The 21,963-nt window shown below is 33.0% G+C and overlaps 2 protein-coding genes across 2 annotated transcripts; one reads left to right on the top strand and one right to left on the bottom strand.

Annotated features, from left to right (window-relative positions):
• Nucleotides 1-386: 386 nt before the first annotated feature.
• On the bottom strand, nt 387-2,059 carry LCP9604111_8450 (uncharacterized protein; the record flags this gene model as incomplete). Its single annotated transcript, XM_039076595.1, has 5 exons — nt 387-416; nt 469-536; nt 1,492-1,655; nt 1,714-1,914; nt 1,980-2,059. 5 exons carry the CDS (start codon nt 2,057-2,059, stop codon nt 387-389), a joined length of 543 nt encoding a protein of 180 aa, XP_038925509.1.
• A 962-nt stretch (nt 2,060-3,021) lies between these two features.
• LCP9604111_8449 (potassium ion transporter) lies at nt 3,022-5,625 on the top strand (the record flags this gene model as incomplete). The annotated part of the gene is made up of 10 exons (XM_039076593.1): nt 3,022-3,058; nt 3,109-3,229; nt 3,299-3,435; nt 3,510-3,687; nt 3,754-3,908; nt 3,961-4,008; nt 4,079-4,487; nt 4,551-5,265; nt 5,315-5,358; nt 5,412-5,625. 10 exons carry the CDS (start codon nt 3,022-3,024, stop codon nt 5,623-5,625), a joined length of 2,058 nt encoding a protein of 685 aa, XP_038925508.1.
• Nucleotides 5,626-21,963: the final 16,338 nt, after the last annotated feature.

The following is a 21,963-nucleotide window of genomic DNA, read 5'->3' as shown; positions in this document are numbered from 1 at the left end:
GCGAGATCCTTGATATAAAGAAGACGAAAACAATCGCTATTGAAGAGACCTTTGCTGTCAACGAGAACGAAAAGGCGGAAGCAGAAAGAATCCCTTTGCCAAATCAGAAAACTTGCCTGGTCAATGTAGCATATCATGTTGATAAATCCCAAATTTCCCAGGATTAGAATGAGGTATATGTATATTTGCTGGTAGGTCTCCAAGAACTTGACGTCAACGCTGAAAATCAACGCATCAACAGTGTATCGTCGTTTAGCGGGACCATTGAGATCGAAAAGGATAATAAAACACTCACGTATTCAGACCCGACTCGGCCGACGCGCTGGCGCCGAAGAAATAAGCATTAACTGCCTTCAGGTTACCATAAGGATATATGATAACCAAGCTCAGCACGCTGAGGGTGATAATCCACGGGTCTGTCAGTGATGGTTAGAAGTTACCAATGCACATACGATGCACGGGTGATACTTTATTGGTGGTTTCCACATAGTACAAGACGCACCGAACTGTACAAAGGTGGAAGAATGAGAAGAGGCCTGCCAAACTCAATATATAGTTGCGGCATTATCGTGATTTTAATAATTGCCGCATGCAATACTACCCGGGACAGCGGCGTATTTGCGTGAGGGATTTGCCACACAATCACGCCTGGGTTTGTGTGCTAGCTATCGTTTGCGGCGGTACCCGCCAGCTTCCCCATGAAGACCAGTGCTCGCCAATAGATAAGCACGCTTTGGTCACCCATCCTGTTATATCGTCCGCACTAAGGGAAACCGAACGGCGTGACCAAGCCTCACCTCACGCGGCAAAAAAATAGTCGCCGCTGTCAGATGAGTCTGAGCCATCCCTGTAATCTAAAGCTAGGAAGTACGCTCGACAATCACACCGAAGTATTCTCACCCAATATGATGGCAGGCTACTAGGCCCCACCTCTTTTGTGCCGAGCCACAAAAAAACAATTAGGTGAAGAAACGTATCGATGATTTGTTGGCTTTGGAGCAAGTCGTCCGTTTTCTTTTCTTCTTCTTCTTCTTCTTCTTCTTCTTCTTCTTCTTTTTTTTTTTGATGCGAAACCAATCTTTGTTGTCAGACATCGCTCTCGTGGCGATGACTACGTACTATACCTCTTGCGGGGTGGACACACCTTCGGAAATGAAGCATTCAGGCAGGTCATTGTGACCAAAGAAGCAATATACTATCCAATTTCTTTTTACATCACTTTCGGAGGTATCTTACAAGCATATCTGCATACTGGACAGCACGCTCGACGCCAGAGTAACCACTTATCCACACAGTCAACATGGAAAGCATGGTCACAGGGGAGGCCGCGAACTTTGATCTCATCTTCCATGGTATCTAGGCATATAGCGCATGCATCACCGGAAACCGTTTTTTCTACCGGCCAAACTGGAGATACGGCACTCTGTATAGTCTGACAACTACTTTCAGGGGCTTTCGGGGTAAGAGAGAATTCGAAAAGTCTGTCCTTACTCCGAACTTCCTCAGAAAGGTTTACTTGACCTTGAGCCCCGACACTTGCATTCAAGTTGGACAAATGCACTGGGTCTTCGGTGGGAGATTGGGGAAGTAGTGCTGATACATTGGGGTCCGACAAGGTCTTCTGAGCTTCAGTCGCAGTTTGAGGGAAGCTCATTCTATGTCACTCATTAGCACAAGCCTGTACCGCAGGCAAATAAAATGTTTACATGGCACCTTTGTTCGTATTGTTGGCTCTTCCACATTTTGTATTCGATCATGGGTAGGTATTTGTTGAGGTCCTCTACGGTCAGAGGTTTCTCCTGCACTTTGGACTGGTTTGCCTGCAGCTGGAAAACGCTAGGAGGAACTGCCGCAGGATTTCCTTCTGTGGAACGTCTTCGGATGTAACAGAACCAACGAGTAAAGGCAGCGAAACTAGATAAATAGACAGGTTATTTTGACTCTTTAAGGTTCGTTGATAATGTCTGGTAAATACTCACCATAGACCAATGATCAAGGCAGCGCATATGACTGCGGTGACAGCAGTGGAGGCTGTTGGGCCATTTGGAGTCGCTGACATATTTTCCTTTCATTTTATATAAAACAAAAGCTGGTCGGTATTGTAATATCAGAGAGGTTGAACTTGCATATATAAGTATTCCCTTGATTTGCCTGGCGGGAAACAGTCATTTGATGCAAAAAGCGGGATTTTTTTGCGCCATACAGATCCATCATGATCATCATATTTCTACTACTGTACAAGATGTAAGACATGTTTACATAAGTGGATTCCCTTAGAATGTTAGCGCTCACGTGCGGGGCTGCTTTTGTGGATTAGTGACCCAAAAGAAGTTCATGCCGTAGATAGCCCATCAAGACGGTTGGCTCAGAGGACATGATATATTTTTGACAAACACAGGTTCGATTGCAAAATTAATGGAGCGGAGCTTAATCTACCAATTTCAGGAGAACTTGGTATTCTTCGTACCACTCCCACGCTAATGTCTTAGCACCCTACCCGCCTACCTTCTTAATGGTTGACCAATCTTCGTCAACATCGTCTTAGAAAAGCGAGCCATTACGTCTGGCTCGTTGGCCCTCTGCTACGTCGACTGTCACTAGCGAGTCGCTTGATATCTCTTTGTCCCGCTGGAATGGAAGGCTTCGCAAGGCCGAGAAAGAGAAGTTATCTACCAGGCAATGCGTGCTACGAGAGAGACACTTCGGCCAATGATATTACTAGAATATTAAAAATAAGCCCCAGGCAGCTGATTTAACTGTACGGGGTAAAGCTTTCTATATGATGCTCAGCCTCGCTTATTCGAAGAGCGCGCTAGCCACGGAAGCGAGTTAGTCAAGCCGCAAGCAGCGACCCAGGGCCAAACTTGATTTGCCTAGCAAATCCCTCACACTCAAATCCTTCTATCGCTCTGGTTTATGTTGTATCGGTAATTATTCAAATTGCGATAAGCCTGCGCTATATAATGTAATTTGGCAGGCCCTTTAGAACCCTTCCTAAAGCAATCCTGCGAGTTTTGTGCCATGTGGAAGCCATCGATAAACTTTCTCGCCCTGCATTGTATGTCCATCGGCAGTTACACAATATCCCCTTCTAATCCTTCTTCGCAGATGCGTGGATTATCACCCTCAGCGTTCTGAGCTTGGTTATCATATATCCTCATGGTAATCTGAAAGCTGTCGATGCTTATTTTTTCGGAGCCAGCGCGTCGACTGAGTCAGGTCTAAATACGTGAGTTTTTATTGTTATTTTTTCCATCCTTATAAGTCGGCTAAACAAAGACTTTCCATGGGTGTCAAGTGTCGACGTCAAATCTTTAAAGACCTACCAACAAGTGTACCTATACCTCATTCCGATCCTAGGAAACTTGGGGTTCATCAACATCATCGTAATTGTATTTCGGGTTCGATGGTTTGAAAAGCGCTTCAAAGCAATCGGTTAGAAGTCTTCCACCACCTAACCCCCTACCCAACGCCATCATCGAGAACTAACTTGCTTCTCCAAAATATAGCTCCGAACCTTTTGAGACCAGAGGCTCCCCCCGAACAAGACGCAGAGGCACAGTTGAAGCACAAAAAAAGTTTGAATAACCATGATGATGAAGCCCAAAACGATCAATTTAGCAGCCACGAAATAGACGACTCGGAAAAAGAAAAGGCGTGTGTTGAGACTTGGGACAAATTTTCGAGGTTGGTTTCGATGCCATCGATCAGCTACAGACTCTCAAACGTAATGGGTACTAACTCATACACCAGAGTTTCCCTGGAATTGAACGATGCAAAAGCCGATGACACAGCGGTTTCGAACATCAATCCGACAAAGCAAACCATTACATTCGCTGAAGACAATCGGCCGTCTTCCGACAAGGATAAAGCTCTGTATATTCCGCCTCCGTGGAAACGTGAAAGAGGTATACACAAATCAGGTTCATATCTTCCTCCGTTTCTCACAATACTATACAGGTGCCTCGTTTTCTGAGATTGATGAAAGGCTTCATGATGAAGATGATGGTTAGTCCTGATAAGGTCGCGCCTAAACGTAACTCCAAGTTAATCGCTTCGCTAACCTGGTTCTTACAAGGACGAACCGAGAAAGTCCTTAGTCGTCGACCGACTACTAGAAGCATGCAGTCTCGTACTCACACCCTTGAGCGAGTTGTAACCTCCGTGTTTATTTTGGGAGGCTTTTCTAGCTCTGACCGAGGGATGCCAACCACAAAGCGGAGGGACATAAAGCAGCTCAATTTGCCGCATATGTCTTCACAAGCTACAATAGGCCGGAACTCTCGGTTCCATAATCTGTCTGCCAAAGATCGGGAAACACTCGGCGGTATCGAGTATCGAAGCTTGAAGCTCCTGTTAAAAATTGTTGTTGGATATTTCTTTGGTCTGCATTTATTCGGTGCAATCTGCCTTGTGGGGTGGATTCTGCACGCGGATCCGAAATACCGTGATTACCTTGCTGAATGTGGGCAAGGCAATGTTTGGTGGTAAGTCGGCTCCATGAACTATAATCAACGGTATAGAAGCTGATCTCGTTTACCGCGCGATAGGGGCTTTTACTCCTCTCAGACGATGATTGACAATCTTGGCTTTACTCTAACACCAGATTCGATGATTTCGTTTCAAGATGCGACTTTCCCAATGATCCTTATGAGTTTCCTTGCATTTGCCGGGAACACTTGTTATCCGTGCCTTCTTCGACTTATTATCTGGATTTTCTACAAATTTTGCCCGGCTAAATCCTCTCTTAAAGATCCACTAAGATTTCTGCTCGATCATCCGCGACGGTGCTATACGCTGCTTTTCCCAAGCGGGCCGACGTGGATTCTCTTCGGAATCTTATTCCTTATGAACTCAATCGATGTTATTCTCATCATTGTGCTGGACTTGAAAAATCCCGCCGTGAATAATCTCGCACCCGGTCCTCGAGTCCTCGCTGCTATTTTCCAAGCCGCATCGTCGCGTCATACGGGTACATCAACTTTCAACTTGGCTGATGTGAGCCCAGCCGTCCAATTCAGCTTGGTGGTCATGATGTATATTGCGATTTTTCCGATTGCCATTAGCATCAGAGCTTCCAATGTTTATGAAGAAAGAACGCTGGGTGTATATACCACTGACGGTAACATCGACGAGCATAACGGCCGGTCTTACATTGTCAATCATATTCAGAACCAACTGACCTTTGACTTGTGGTACATTTTCCTCGGCAGCTTTTGCATCTGCGTCGCCGAGGCCGGCAAGATCGCAGATACGTCAATTCCAGTAAGTGATTGGTCTCAAATTTCGCGATACTAAAATTCAACCAATTCAGGCCTTTTCTGTATTTTCTGTGTTATTCGAAGTTGTCTCGGCATAGTGAGTTATCCATGCGGTATTTACTCCTTTTGCCTTGACTGATTTCGATTAAGTGGCAACGTTGGACTTAGTCTTGGGTATCCAACTGTTTCTACGTCTCTATCTGGAAAGTTTACCGTTTTCAGCAAGCTTGTCATTTGTGTGATGATGATCCGAGGCCGTCACCGCGGACTGCCCTACAAGCTCGACCGTGCCATTGTTCTCCCAGGCGAACGCCTAGAAGAAGATCACCCAGATAGGGATAAGGCTCAAACCAAGTTTGACTGAAGGAAGTCTCATAAGTCTTGCTCGCAAATTTCTGTATGACAATGTTGTGCTATTATAACAATGTTATAATAGGAATCTTTCGACTAATATATAAGAATCTGGGACAGATAAAGAGATTGAAGTTGGCTTCATTTGGGACGAGGATACGACGCGCTCGGATGTACATCTCATCCACACGGAAGAGCGGAAGTAAAAAAACGAGCAAAGGGACGACCGGCCCGTGTCTAGCCTTCGCTGTGTCAGTCGAAGAGACTTAAAGATTGATATAGGTTTATTTGAGAGTATTGGTATATAACATCAAATGTGTTCTAACATGACAATAATGGTTCCAGGGAACTAATCTTATGGCCCGAGAGGGTTGAAGGCCAAATCGCATTGTTACGGACATGCTAGTCACCAATCACATGTGGGGACCTCAACTGCTGACGGGCCGTTGAGAACCAATTGATTAATCTGTCATCCAGGTCACGTGCGACATCCTATACCCAGGCACTCCCGGGCTTTAGGGAAAAGAGAAACCACGATCATGCTCTTGCTCACTAAGCATGATCCGCCCTGACCAGGACTCACCGACAGGAGCTTTCCAGTATATATATACCAAATTTTCCCTGGCGGATAGGGATTTCCTACTTGGGATACCGTCGCTTTAATAAGGGCGCTTAGACTTAGGCTCACTGGTAGATATTAGTACGAGCTCAGAGTCAGTGATGACCTCAATGTGTTTCTGAGCAGTTGTGGGGCTTTAATAAGTGAGAGGAAGTAAGGCACTAACTAATAACTCTGATTATATGGTATACCAGCCCTATATATCGCTGCTTCAAATTCCCTCTCTTCTAAGGCTACCGGCTACCTACCCCCTTATATTAATTATTTCTATAATTTACCTACTATAAGTTCTCTCCTCTTACTTATTTGTATTCTTAGTAAAGTTCTAGAAATAAAGTTTAATCGAACCAAGTATATATTTAGTGTATAAGAAAATAACCCCTAGGGGCAATGTACTCCTTAAGCCTAACCTACCTATAATCTGTTATAATACCTCCTCTAGAATTTCCCTTCTCCTCTATATACCTGTAATTTCTATAAAATAATATTCTGTTTTCTAGTAAGTGGTTTCCTATAATACGTGTGTACTAAGATAGTGTTTATTCCCTAGCTCCGGTTGATATTAGGCTAAGGAAAGTATATATTAGGGCTGCTTAGGGATTTATTCTAAGGGGGTTAAGTGCGGGCTCTTTCTCGCTCTATAATGAAAGAAGACTCGCTTAGCCTATTTCTAGGCTTCGACTCCAATAAAGAATAGGATAGCCTTAACTACTACGATACCCTATTCCTAGGTAATAGGTTTATATTTGAAGACAATATCGTTTAAAATAGGGATATAGAGAATAGGGAATATAGTGATCTATCCGGCTATAATAGACTAGAAGAGGAACTTATTCTGCTAGATATCGTATATCTATTAGGTAAAGTATTTCTTAGATTTTGGCTATATATAGAAAAACGAGCGGTATAAGTTAACTATTTCCTAAGCTAGGAATAGTATAAACTAAGTTAAGTATATAAACGTTATAGTATATACTTAGAAGACTAGTTTATAGTCTTTAATCTCTTCTGACTATTCCTTATTATAGCTATAGGCCAGGTTACTGTCGCCGAATCCCTATATATAGATAGAGAATACTGCTAGGCAGAGGGCTATAGTCTAGATACTATAAACTAGAATATTAATAATTACCTCCTAGGTAAATATACCCTACTTACTCTAAGGAGGACGGTTTATAATATTAGGTATAGCTACCTCTATTCTAAGGCCTATATTAGGTATACCCGATATGATTATAATAATCTAGAGAATTTCGACTAGCGATAGAGGGAAGATAGATTGATTATCAGTGTCTTTGAAAGCTAATCCGATAAGTAAGGTATAGGCCTATACGATATTTTCTAATAATAGATAAAGTATGAATTTTTGAATATTATTAAAGATACGACGACCTTCTTTAATAGTATTAAGAATCGAGGCAAAGTTATTATCTATAAGTATAATATTAGATATATCTTTAGCTATATCTAAACCTACCTGCCCTATAGTGATACTAATATCAGTATACTTAAGCGAAGGAGAATCATTCACTCTGTTTCTAGTTATAGCTATAAAGCAACTATAGCGATAAAGGGCGTCGATTATATATACCTTAGTCTACAGAGTACACTGTATAATAACTAGAGGTAGGGTCGGAAGCGTATCTACCTACTTATTAGTAAGGTTATCGAATTGACTGGTAGTTATAACTATAGTATCTGCGATATCAGCCGCTATAGTATTAAAACTAGCTAGAAGAATTCCTACTTACTAGGCAATCGCTTTGGCAGTACTAGGGTAATCACTAGTAACTATATAGATAACTATACCTACCCGGTAGTAGGCCTAGATTAAGCCCACTATCTCAGGGTATAGGGAATTATATAAGCCAATTAGTCTAAGGAAGTATAAATCATTCTCTATATCTTTGCGATTTAGATTAGAACCTTTAAGTAGTTATACCTGGTTAGTGTACAATCGATAGGCTAAAGCTAATACCCGAAGTCCCTGTTTAGCGAGTTCCTCTATATTCTAGAGTATCCTTTCGCGGTAGTTGTTGGTTATTAGGACGGGGGTTAACGAATCCTAGTCCTAGATAATTAAGGTATATAAGGCTACGATACGCTCGACTGTACCCTTAGTAAATACTATTATATGGTCCTTATATAGGGTAGCTTTGTTGAAAATAACGGACATTTTTTTGATAGTTGAGTTAAATAGGAATTTAGCCTTTTGGTACTATACTGTACCTTAACCCTTAGTCTAGCGGTCGCGGTTCCAGTTGAACCTTAATATAAAAATATAAATAGTAATTTCTGTAGGTTTACCTTATATGTGCTATTCTCCCTCTTTAGACTTATAAATGTAAGAGAGGTTTGCTATAGACGCGATATCTAAGAAGTCTTCTAGCTAGCGGTTTCCTGAGACTAGACCTTCTATACTTTCTATAGGGGGGCCTTCCTTTTTATTAATGAGTTACAAAGGTAGAATAGGAGTGTAGGTAATATCTCTAACAGTTAGATTAAAAGGCTTATTAGACGAGCCGACAGAGTATATCCCCTAAGATAGGATCTATGCCTTTTTGATAACCATTTTGCCTTAAGTCAAAGTACCTATCTTATTGGAATAAATGTCTATAATAGTACCGAGTGCCTCTAATAAGTCTAATTTATAAATAATCACGTTCCGCTTAACTATATATTTAGTACCTACTACTATTGTGATAGTAAGTATAACTACTAGATATACTGGAATCATACTAATACCGGTTGTAATAGTATATATAATAACTTCCTTACTACTACTGAATAAGTTTATAGCTATATAAATAATGGTAAATATAATAGTAATTCTAAATAGTAAATAGGCTAGTTTTAAAAGCTTCCTTTATAAGAGAGTTCCGATATTAATACTAAGGAATCGACCTATAGTATCTATCTATATAAGAGTCTAGGCCTAAATATACTACCGCTTCTTAGTCTCGCCGTTAGGACTATGCTTAATAGGACGACGCTTACTACCGCTAGCCTATAATGTGAGGGCAATAGAACTAATTTCGGTAAATATACCTATACTGATAACCATACTATACCTACGACCATAAATAACGGTATTAGAACTGTAGGTAATGTTAAGGTGGTCTCTAGGCCTAGTATCCTCTTTAAAGTTGAGTTGTATTCCTTCTAGATAGGTAAAGACTCGCCTATCAGAAGAGCCTTATTGGTCTCGAAGTTAACTATTTCAACTAGGCTTTTATATTATTAGTAAAAGGCCTACCAATTCCTTTAATAACTTTAGAATCATCTTACTAAATATCCGCTAGAATAGTATCCCCTATCCTTAGCTTAATTATATTACCCGGTATAATCTTAGATAATAGTACTGAGAATGTCTGTCTACCTCTTGAGATAGTCCCTGTCGGTAATAATAGCGAATGTAATGACTCTATAGTCTTTTTAGCGGCATACTTCTGAAAGAATCTAATAACAATATTTAAGATAATAACTATATAGATCACTCTGCCCTTAATCTATGACTGAATTCTAAAACTAACCGCTATGGCTAGAATCAGTACCTATAATAAACGACTAGATTAGAATTAGACAATTTTTAACTAGTTTCCTCGGCTTAATTAAAGAGGATAGCAGTCTCTTACTAGTATTATTGCGTTAGCTACCTGCTGTACAAAAATCTTGACTAACAATATACCTTCCCCTTTATCTAGTTAATTAGGACCATATTGCTAGAAACGATGACTTACTTTGTTAAGGGGTAGACTATTGTCTAGCTTAGTAGTGAGTTCTTTGATTATATCCTTATAAGCCAGTATATAAGCTGGCTAGCTTAGTAGACTACTGCCTGACCTAGAGTTAGGCGCGATATCATTTTTCTTATCTAGTATTAGAGATTATTTTAGTTAAGTAGCTAGCTATAGCTAGGCATAATGGTTACTAAGCCGCTTGTTTCTCTGTCTTACCTAAAGTATCTACTAGCTAAAGTATTAAACTAGATATAAGCTCTATATAGGGATTATAGGCTTTATATTTATTAGGTCTTATGCGATATCTGCGATTAGTTATAATAAGGAGTCGGTATAAGTGCCCTATATTAAGCTTTAGTTTATCGGTAGATTACTAGGTAGTAACCTATATTATACTGTTTATAGGAGCTATTACTAGTTATAGGCTTAGTGCTGAGACGTTAGGCTGTATCTATAAGGTGGGTACGTCGCCTTATGATTAGTAGCTATTAGATAGTAGTTAATTATAATCCGATATTTAATTATAATCGAAGAAATATCCTAATCGCGGTAAGTCTAGTTGGAGTCTACCTAATAATAGCAATACTGCTGAGAACTTCTAAGCGCTAAGAATCAGTCTCTATATACTAAGGATACCTAGTTCCTATAAACAGAGAATTGCTAAGACTAAGAACTAGGTATTAGTGAATTTAGAGTAGTGGCTAATTCCCTAGTCTAATTATTAGTGCGATATAGGAAGTCTACCTTATCTTACGAAAGTATATGTGATATATCTAATCTATCCTATCTACAAATTCTCTCCTAGTAAACTAAACAACTTGATATACTAAAGTATATTAAGTTAGAATTTCGTTAACTTACTAAGAGTAAGCCTAGTTAGCTAATTAGGATATAGGAATATGCCTATTTATCTTTAAAAGCTACTTCAGTTAACTTTTAAATACTTTAGTTCTTATACTCTGGGAAGATAATATAGAGGTCCTAGCGATTGTGGATACAATTATTCTTATATATCTTAAACTTCTATCTACTCTAAAGTGGGTATAGAGATAACCGATAGTATAATTCTAGTCCTAACCACTACGTTTAGAAAATATATCTTTAGGAATAAAAGGTTTATACTTGAGAACGGGGATCACTGCTACTTTCTAAGACCACTATTGTCGAAAAGACTCTTCTGTAAAGAGAATCGAAAGATAAACTAGAAATACTAGAAGGGGATAATTATAAAACCTTACTTACAACTGTCCGTGGATTCAGAATAGAAATAGTGGATAGAGAATCAAAAAACTGGCGTTATGGCTGGGGAAAATATAGCACTTATAGCCTAGAAATATAGGGATATATACGATATTCTAGGTCATGGCTTATTTAGGGCCGTTTTTCTATTACACAAAATCTAAGAGTAGAACCCGAATATTTATCGCTTTTATATACTTAAAATCTTCCGCTGTAAAGTATAAATAACTGAAATAGCTTACTAGAGGCACGTTAAATCCGAGTTTTATATATCCTTTTTATTATAATATTAAAATATTGTTTGGACTTTCGAGTTACTTTAAATAGGAAATAATAGCTTTTATAAATACTTAGAGTATTACTCTAGTAGGGATCTGTATTCTTTAGTAGCTATATCTAGTTATCTAGAAGAGTTAGAGGCCGATTGTTTCTTTAAACAGCTTATATATAGTATTAACTATATTTATAAGACAGGAATTACTTATCGCGATTTAAAGCCGGAGAATCTTCTTCTTAGCTCTAATAGCTGCCTAAAAATTTCCGATTTTAGGAGCGCTAAATGTTTCTGCCTTAGGTAGGAAAACTAGGTATATATATCTAGGATATATCGCGGTTCACACCCTTTTATATCGCTAGAACAATATCTATATAAGGAATTTGATCCTAGGCTAATTAATATCTGGGCTGCCGCTATAACTTACCTTATTATAAGAATAGGTAGGATTCTATAGAAGATAGCGACCGATTAAGATAAATCTTTTCGAGACTATATTATAGACTGTATTATTAGAAGAGGGTATTTCTTTATTAAGGAAATATATAATATTAGTTACTAATTTCCTGTCCTATCTAGCTATTATGCTAACTCTATAGTAATAGATAGTAAGTCGATAAGTCTTATATTCGATACTAGATATTAAAAACGTGCAGCGGTCTATTATAACTGAAATTCTTGATTCTTAGTAGTTATAAGAGACTAAAAGCTGTATAGGCGCTAGATTAAGACCACTTTAGCTAGTTAACTGTTTTTATAATATAAGTAAAACAAAATATATAGACTTAATATTAATATAATCTAGTTATATAGCCCTAGACCCCTCCTTTCTTAATAACTTATCTTTAATAACCTAACTTAATAACTTACTATATAATATAACTATATTATCAGTAGATATAAGTAGATATCTATATCGCCTAAGGCTTATACTAGAGCTTATAGGTCTATTAGAGTCCTTCTTATAGTATATTTGTGCCTATAGACTTTATATAAAGAATAGCTGTTACTTTTCCTTTCACTCTCCTACTTACTATACTAAAAAGTATATTAGAGGCTGTATAGAGCTAAGTATCAGACTAGTCCACAGTTTCATTAGAAGCTTTATAAGTAAAGTAGGAAGAAGCTTGAAGCTTGACTATAAAGAGCCGCTAAATTAGGAGGTATATAGTTACTTATAATTAAATTCGCCCTATATAGAAGAAAGATAAGCTACCCTGCAATAAATTAGACTATAAGAGATATATACCTTAATCTAGAGTAAGGTAATCACGGTTCTAAGTAGCGATATAGGAGCCTGAGAAATAAACGTGGTACACTGTATAAAGCTTAGTTATCTACTAGTGAAGTTTATAGGAGTATAAAGTACCGCGGTATTCTTATAATAGTTGAAAAATATTTTATACTGAAGTACTGATAGATAATAGAAATCACTATCTTCTATGCTATTGCAGTTAATTGATAGGGAGGTGTAAAACTAATAAATCTAGCTATATAATTTATCTAGTAATAGAACTTATAACTGGCGGGAGCGAACGCTATAGTGGTACTGTAAAAGCTCTGTAAAAGAGGTATATTAGTATACTCTTCTGCTTTTTGTCTCCCTTATGATTGCTTCTCACGTTCTTCTACCTGCTTCCGTCCTTCTTTTGCTCTTAGGTAAATATCTTTATAATTTAAGAGAGCTGCAGTTATCTATCGATTTGTTCGAATAGAAGAGTTATACCTTAATAAAAGTGTGTTAGAGCTTAGCTGAAGAACTAGTCCGATCAGCTTTCTACTAGTAGGTCCTAGCTCTAGAAATTCTTGAGGCCATATATTTTAAGTATGATTAGTATCCTAAAGCGGTTAGTACTTATCTTAATATAAATCAGAGTAGTTCCTTCCTGAATTAAATTTAGTAATACTGCAGAGTTCCTGCCTTTATTCCTATAATACTAACTTATATACCACTTATTAAGGACTATAGTCTTATTATTAGAGGCTACGATAGTATAGGATTAGTGCTTAAAGCTCTAAGAGGTAGGTATTCTCGTATACCTCTATTAAGGAGGCTCGTTTACGTTAGTTTATGTATATAATATATATTAGATACCTCGACTTTCTACTTATATAAAGTATATTTAAATATCCTCTATTATAAGTATATCTTTAATTTAATATACAAGCGACTTAGATAGATTATCCCTTAATTTTATACTAAGGGTAGTATCTTAGGCTCAGAAAGCTATAGCTTTAGGATACGATATAAATAGGAGATTTAGGTAATTTAATAAAATAAGAAGATTTTTATAAAGATCTATATTTAATTAGAATAATATAATATATAATATAGCTTAGGTTATTAGCTTCTAGTCCTTTAGTAGATAAAAGTATACCTAGAGATATAGAAAGTCGAGATATTTTATAGATATATTAGAGAGTCGTCTTTTTCAGAGCGAGCTATATTACTATCTTAAGTTTAGAGAGAGGTAGTTTTTATTAAATTAGAACTAGTAAAGTAGAAAGCTAAGAGGAAGTAGTAGTCTAAAGAGTATAAGAAAGTAAAAGAGACCGATATACTAAAGAAACCTATATAATATACTATTACTAAAGTAATATTATAATAGGAAGAGTATATAGATAAATTACTAGTAGTGAGATAATATATTATATTATAAGATATATACTATTTATTCCCTTTCTTTCTATTTTATTCTATTAGCTATAGTCTAGACCTATATTACCTAATATAGATTAGTGGTTCCTATATAACCGAAAATAGTAGTAGCCTAATATCTCTCCTTTCCCTAATATCTCCTAGTTAGAGTTTATACCTACTATATAATTAACTATAGAGGAAACCTTTTAGTCTTTAATAGTAGAGAAAATCTAGGAGCTACTAGTAATATATAAAATTAGTAACTATAGTAATAAGCCTATTAGGTAATATATACTTAGTATTTCTAACTTTAGTAAGCCCCTAGACTACTATTAGAGTAACTTTCTACTAATATATATAGTCTACTAAATAAGATAGTAAGTAGGAATAATAGATCTACTACCTCTTCCTCCTATTCCTATAGCTAGTCTAGCTTCTAAAGTAAAGTATAGCTCTTATCAGTTCCTCCCTATACCTAAAAAATAAAGTAGAGTAGAATATATAGGGCTAGATATACTATCTTATAAAAAGAAAAGGAAGAATAAAGTTAAGGTAAAAGATAAGACTACTCTTAAAGTAATAGTATAAGGGATAAATAATACTATACTACCTCTAGGAGATATACTAACTAATTCCCTATTAACTAATAAAGCGAATATAGCGATAAACTTACTCCTAGCTATAGTACCTTTAACTAACTTATATAACTATTAAGGTAGAAAAGTGCTATAAAGTATTATTAAGAATATACTTATTAACTATATTAAACTTAATAATCTACTTAGAAGATATAGATACTATTTAAAGTAGGTAATTATAATAATAAAGGTTAAGGTAATTTAGAGTTTTATAGATAATATTATTAAGTTATAATACCCTAATATAGTCTAGCTAATTAAGTAGGAGAATATATTCTTAGTAAGTAATAGTATCTAGTCTTAATTTAATAAGACTATATATTAGGAAATTATTAAAAAAGGCGCTAAGCTCCTTAATCTAAAGGATTTACTAATATCTAAAGGCCCTTTTAATAAATTTATAATAGCTAAGAAGGTCACTACTAAGCGCTTTATATAGGAAGTAGGTTATAGACTTAGCCTTACTAATTAATAGTAGTACTATCTTTTTTAGAAATAACTATTTAAGATATAGAATATAGGTATTAATAAAATTCTCTTATATTATATAAAGGAATTTAACTACTTCTATAAAAGCTACTTATTAGAATCTAGGGCTTCTTTAGTAGAGATAGTCTAGAACTAGGAAGAAAGATATACCTTCTATATTAAATAGTTAGAAGAGTATATAGCTAAAGAGAGTAAGGGTAATTTTATAGAAAGACTATAGCTAAACTAGCCACTTATAATAGATAGACTTAGTATTCCTAAAAATATATAGAATAGTACTATTAATCTATAGTTCTCTAGTATAGAGGAAACTATATTCTAATTAAGTAGATTATATAAGCTATTAGCTATTATATTTAGTAGGTTCTTTAACTTATAGCTAAAGGTAGAAATAATATAGAATAAGTCTATTTTTATTACTCTTTAACCTAAAGGTAATATCTTTCTTATAGTTTACCCCTTTATTTTAGTCTAGGAAGGAGATACCCTTAGGTTATTTATTAGAGTGATTTAATACTCTTTAGAATATAGTATTATCTATAGTATACCTAGTCCTAAAGAAAACCTTTAGCTAGACTACTCTATAGTAACTAGGGTACTAAACCTTATAAAGGTATTAGCTCCTAGAGGTAACTTTAATATTTATCTTTAGTAAGAGCTTATCGATAGATAGAGTAAAGGGTATCTTATATAGAAGGTCTCGGTTATTACTCTTTAGGTAATTTAACTATTTAAAGAAATTATTTATACTACTCCTTAAAAAGTATAATATCTCCTATACTAATCGCTAACTTATATAAAGCGTAGTTATATAAAAAGCCGAAGTTCCTAATTCTTATTTTTTATTTATATCTAATATCTAGTTTAATATATTCTAAAACGCTATTTACTAGTATTATCTATTATTATAGAGTAAAGGTATATATATTTAGCGGCTATTATAGTTATACTAGTTAGTATAAAGGGTATCTAAAATTTAGACTACTAAGGATACTTTATATTAGCTTAGATATAAGACTTTTATATATCCTAAGGCTAAGTTATACTAATAAGTTAATAGATAGTAGGGATAAGGAGGGGTATATTTTATAAGAGAGGTAAATATATATTATCCTAGTCGATATTATATAGCCTATCTAGTAGTCTAAATAGGTTCTACCTATTAGGTAAGTAAATCTTTATATCTATTAAGAACTATCTCTTAAATAGACTAGTTATTAGATATAAGTACTTTAGAACTACTACTATAGATAACTATAATAATTATTATCCTTACTTTTAGAGAATATACTATAAAATAAGTAGGAAAAGAGAAGGAAAAAGGGATTAGGGATATATAAACTAAGGGTTATAAAATAATTTAATTAGGGCCCTACTAAGTTAGATTAGATATAAAGAATAATAGCTATTATAATATATTAATAAAGTATATACTATAGTTATACTTTAATAGGGTAGCTATAACTTAGTAGATTAAATATTTACTTTTTTTTTTATACTTATAAGACTATTCTAAACTATAATTAACTAGGCTAAGTATAGATTTATATTTTAGTCTACTTTAGAAGTTAACTTTTATTATAAGAGGTTAGGGTAACTAAAATATATACCTTATACTTCTAATAAAGTATAAGAGACTATATACTATAAGTATAGTTTAAATATATAATTAATTAGGTTCTTTATAGATATTATAAAAAAACTATCTCTAATAATATAGCTTAATTCCTATATTATACTAGCCTTTTTATAGTTAGTATTACCTAAAATAAACTTAGTTTATAATAAAGTCTATTAGAGTAAGCTATATTAGATATAGGTCCTTACTATTCTAATAATAATATATTTATAGATTATTTATATTTAAATAAGAAACTCTAAGTAGAGTATATAGAAATACTAACTACTTTTAGCTTATTATATCCTATATTAGTCCCTCTTATTTATAGTTAATAATAAAGTTAGACTATTATAGCTTTTTGCTATAAAATTACTTAAAGAAAGATTTTAGAAACCTCTATTATTCTATATCCTTAAATAAACTAGTAAGTAACTAAAGTAATTATTTATAGACTTAAAAATAAGCGGTACTATAAAAGGCGATTTAGGAAATTAGTTAAGCTAAAGTCTAGCTAATATAATATAATCGGCTTCTCTTATACTATTGTTTAGAGTACTACTAGTCTAAATTAGGTTATTAGAGTAATAAAGATATTTTTAAGGGCCTATAATAAACTTATATATTACTTTATAAGGGTTAATATAAATAAATACTACTACTACTACTATAATAAACTTAATAGTTAATATAGTAATAGCTATTAAATAAATATTATATAATTAGAATAAAATAAGTATAAGTAAGATATATAAGTAAAAAATCCCTAATCTCTATTTATTACTTACTTTATAATTACTAATAATAGTAGGGTAAAACTCTATAGATAAGTATAAGGATTACTTTCCTAACTAAATTATAAAGGCTATAGCTATCTTTTATCTAAAAAAGAGGTACTATTTAATCGCTTATTATTATAAGTAATAGACTTCTACCTAGAGTAGGTCGATAACCTCTAGGGAATAACTAAACTAGTTAATATTTAACTAGCTTTATACTCTACTACTATATAAAGCTTCTATAAACTTTATAACTAGGTTATCTAAGTTAATAGGTTATAATTACTATCTTTTACTAGTAAGATATATAGAAATACAGTTAGAATATTTATATCTCGAGTAACCTAGTTTTAGTAATTTAGGACTATATTATCTCTTAAGAAAGGAAAAGGCTTCTAATTATTATCTTTAAGATTAATTAGATTAAACTCTATCTTATATCTCTACTAAGTATATTAGATTAAAAGCTAAAAGTTAGCTACTTTTTATATAATCCTCTCTATATTTATATAGATTAAATTATACTAAGTTTCTAAGAGTATTTTCTATAGATATAATAATATATTATAGACTACTATCTAAACCCTTATTTAGAGAAGACTCTCTTTAGTATTAAGACTAAGTAAGAGAAGAATATATTAGTAAAAACTTTCCTTCTTAGTATTATTCTTAGTAAGGTAACTAAAGATTCTATAGATTTTAGAATCTTTAGGTAAAATATAATTAGGCTAGAAGATATTTTTATAAATTTCCCTTAAAAGAATAGCTAAGGTTATAGCTAGGTATATCCCTTTAGCTTTAGGGAAGTTTAAGGGTATTATAGGGATATATTACTAAGAAAACCTAGTATTCTCTTTTTAAAGCTTTTCCTAGATAGATATATCCTTTAGGATAGATAAATAAGTAGATAAGTTATAGAAAGGGCTAGATATATATATACCTTTAAGATCTTTTCTATAAGATCCTCCTTTAAGATAGTAGTTATCTTACTTAAAGTAAAGATCTAAAGATCTAAAAAGTTTATTAAACTAGGTAAAATATATTAGTATATAAATATTACTAAATATCTATATATAACTTATATTAAGCTTTTATTAAGCTCTAATTATAGAATAGTAAAGCTTTCGATATTCTAGAGTTAGCCTTAGCTTATTTATAATTCTTTATTTAATATAACTTTCTTAGCTTTTAACTCTTCTATTTTCTACTATATTAATAAAAGTATTATTTTAAGACTTAATCTAATAGTCTTTATTTTATTAATAATCTTATCTTTCTCTTTTAAATTCTATTAAAGTATACTAATATCTTTAGCTAATTAAGAAACTTTACTAAGCTCTAATAAGTAGGATAACTTAAGATTATCTATCTACTACTAGAGCTCTTATACTTACTTAGAATATTTAGTAAAAGATTAGTCCTTCTATTTAACTAATATATAAAGTAAGTTAACTTAACTAAGAGCTTCTTTTTACTTTACCTTTTCCCTCTTATTAGCTATAAATATCTCCTTAATAGTAACTTACTTTCTTTCCTTTAGATTAAAGATCTTATTTTAGGCTTTCCTTAGCTCCTTATTTCTAGTAAAAACCTATTTATACTAATAGCTAAATTCTTTAATTATAACTAATATAGCTTAGGACTTAGGACTTAAAGCTAGTATATTAATTTACTTAAGAAAGCTCTAAAGGCTATTACTATTAAAGGTTAAAGGTATAATATACTAGCTTATATTTAAATAGCTTTAAATACTAGAAAAAGATATAATAAAAAGACTTTATTAAACTATAAATATTTATAGGTTTACTAATATATAAAACAAATTTTTAGTCTAATAAGAGAGTCTAATATATTTATAAGTTTCTAAAAGAGCTATAAAGAGATACTATATAGCTATTTTATAGATATTTAGATTATATCTAGAGATTACAATTAAGTACTATATATAAATAGGTACTCTATAAATATATAAGGGAAGGTTTATAAGCCCTATTATTATAAGTATAATAGAAGTAATACTAGTTTATATATATAAAAGTAGGGCTAGAATATAATATATTCTTAACCCTATAGGCTTAATATATATAAGTAATTATATATATATTTCTTATATCTATATATAGCTATATATAGCCTAGAATATAGTTACCTTATTAGAGTAAGTCCAATTCTACTATAAGCTAGGATAGTTAAAGTATAGAGTAAAGATTATAGTATTAGTATAACTTAGGAAAAATAAGTTTAAGTTCTCTATTCTTACCTAAAGTCTTAGAATAGAGCAGAGGTACTAGTAAGTAGGTTAAAATAATTTTTAGTTAGTAAGCTAGGGATATAAATAGATTATAAAATATATAGACTTATACTTTAGGTAGGGAAGGGGCCCTTAGTTTACTACTATACTTTAACTACCACTTTATATACCCTCTTAACTAGTAGGTAAACTTATAACTAATTATTAAATTATAAGTTACTTAGAAATATGAGATAGAAAGAAAGTTCTTAGAGAGAAAAAAAAACCAATTTATTTATATCCTATTTAAAATATATAATACTTGACCTAGACTTAGATCCTAAGTAGATAACTATACGTAAATTCTAAGGCTAATAGATATGGTTTAAAGAAACCTATATAGTTGTGCAAATAATGTTATAATATATGAGAATATTATATATTCGGATAAGCTGCTTAATTAAATAAGAATAAGGCCTATAGTGGTAAGAACTAAGGGCTAATAGTAAGTAAACTTATAGCTGTTAATTAAATAATCGGTTGTCTTAGGAAAAATGAAATAATTCTTTTCCTTTCAAATAACTAAAGTATTTATTGAATATTATTAGGTAGACAGTAGTCTCTACTCTAAATCAGTGTATTTTTCCTAATACCTAGGTAACCCCTAAGTCTAGAGTAAAAAATTAATTTTACCTAGGTTAGAAATATCTTATATAAGCCCTATACTAAGCCTATTTCTGCCATATTTTCTAGGCTATATATACCTTATCGATTTATAACTAGTTAATAGTTCTCTAACCTTTACGAAAACTTCTCATTTATTTATATACAGCCTTTTCTATACTATACCTCTAGAAGTCACTTTGTCTATACTACGCTCGAATTATATATGCTATAGGCTGACTATATAGGCTATCTACTTTCCCCTATCCTTAGGCCTATAAGTAGTTATAAATAACCTATATAAGAATATACCGCGAACTCTTTATTTAGTATAGAGATTCTACTTTAGAACTATAAGTTATTATACTTTACCCTTAGGGCCTTACTAATTCCTAATCTATTAATATAATAGCTATTCTAATTTATAGATAGAAAATATTATATATAAGATATTAATTGCAAATATTTTAGTCTAGTATAAGTTCCCCTTTAGTTATATAACTTTATATATATTATTTTAGTATATCTTTATTAAGCTCCTCTAGACCCTAGTCTATTACTAGTATTAGGGATAGATAGTAGGAATTCTTAAAAGGTTAGTTATCTTTTTATTAAAGGTATAGTTAGAGATATACTAATTATAAGCTAAGGAATACCTAAAATCCTAAAGTATCCGCTAATAGGATAAATACTTAGCTGGTTTCCCGAAGGTATATACCTATATAGATATCTATATTATATATCTTACTATATTTAGACACTTTTTTTATTAAGCTTAATTTATAATAACCTCGTTTTTAGTATATTAACTTTTTAATAGAGTAAGATCGATTAGAATAGGTAGGAGATATAGAAGCTATATTAAGAGATTCCTTAAAGTACTACTATTAGGAATAGCTAAGGAGATTAGGGAACTAAATATATAGATTAAGTAATTCTTAGGGATTCTAAAAACCTTTAAATAGCTATAGTTTTAAAGCGTTAAAAACTAGTATCGCTCTCTAGAAACTATGGTTTTTAGAGTTATAGCCTATACCGACCTAAAACTATCTCTAGTAAATTTATTAATATAGCTATATCGATACCTACTATACTAAAAACTAGTTAGCTTCTCTAAAGTTTAAGGAGCTAGTTAACAATATTATAATAATATATTAAGCTAAGGTCTAGTTATACTAGAATTTTGTTTTAGAGCTAAACGATATATATATATATAAATATTAGAAGAATCGGTTAACTATAGGTATAAATAAAATAACTATTATCTTCTTATTAGAAAAATAAATCCTTATTATATTAAATGATTTTATAACTAGTATCCCTTAAATTTAGGAAAGATTTGATGAAACTTTTATACTCGGATTTCTAAGCTAATTTATCTATCCTTAAAATTTTACTAGTATATTCTTACTACCTCTAGC

This window comes from Penicillium roqueforti, assembly GCF_015533775.1.
Source record: "Penicillium roqueforti strain LCP96 04111 chromosome Unknown scaffold_33, whole genome shotgun sequence".
NCBI classification, from domain to species: domain Eukaryota; kingdom Fungi; phylum Ascomycota; class Eurotiomycetes; order Eurotiales; family Aspergillaceae; genus Penicillium; species Penicillium roqueforti.
This window is presented reverse-complemented; position numbering and strand designations above follow the sequence as displayed.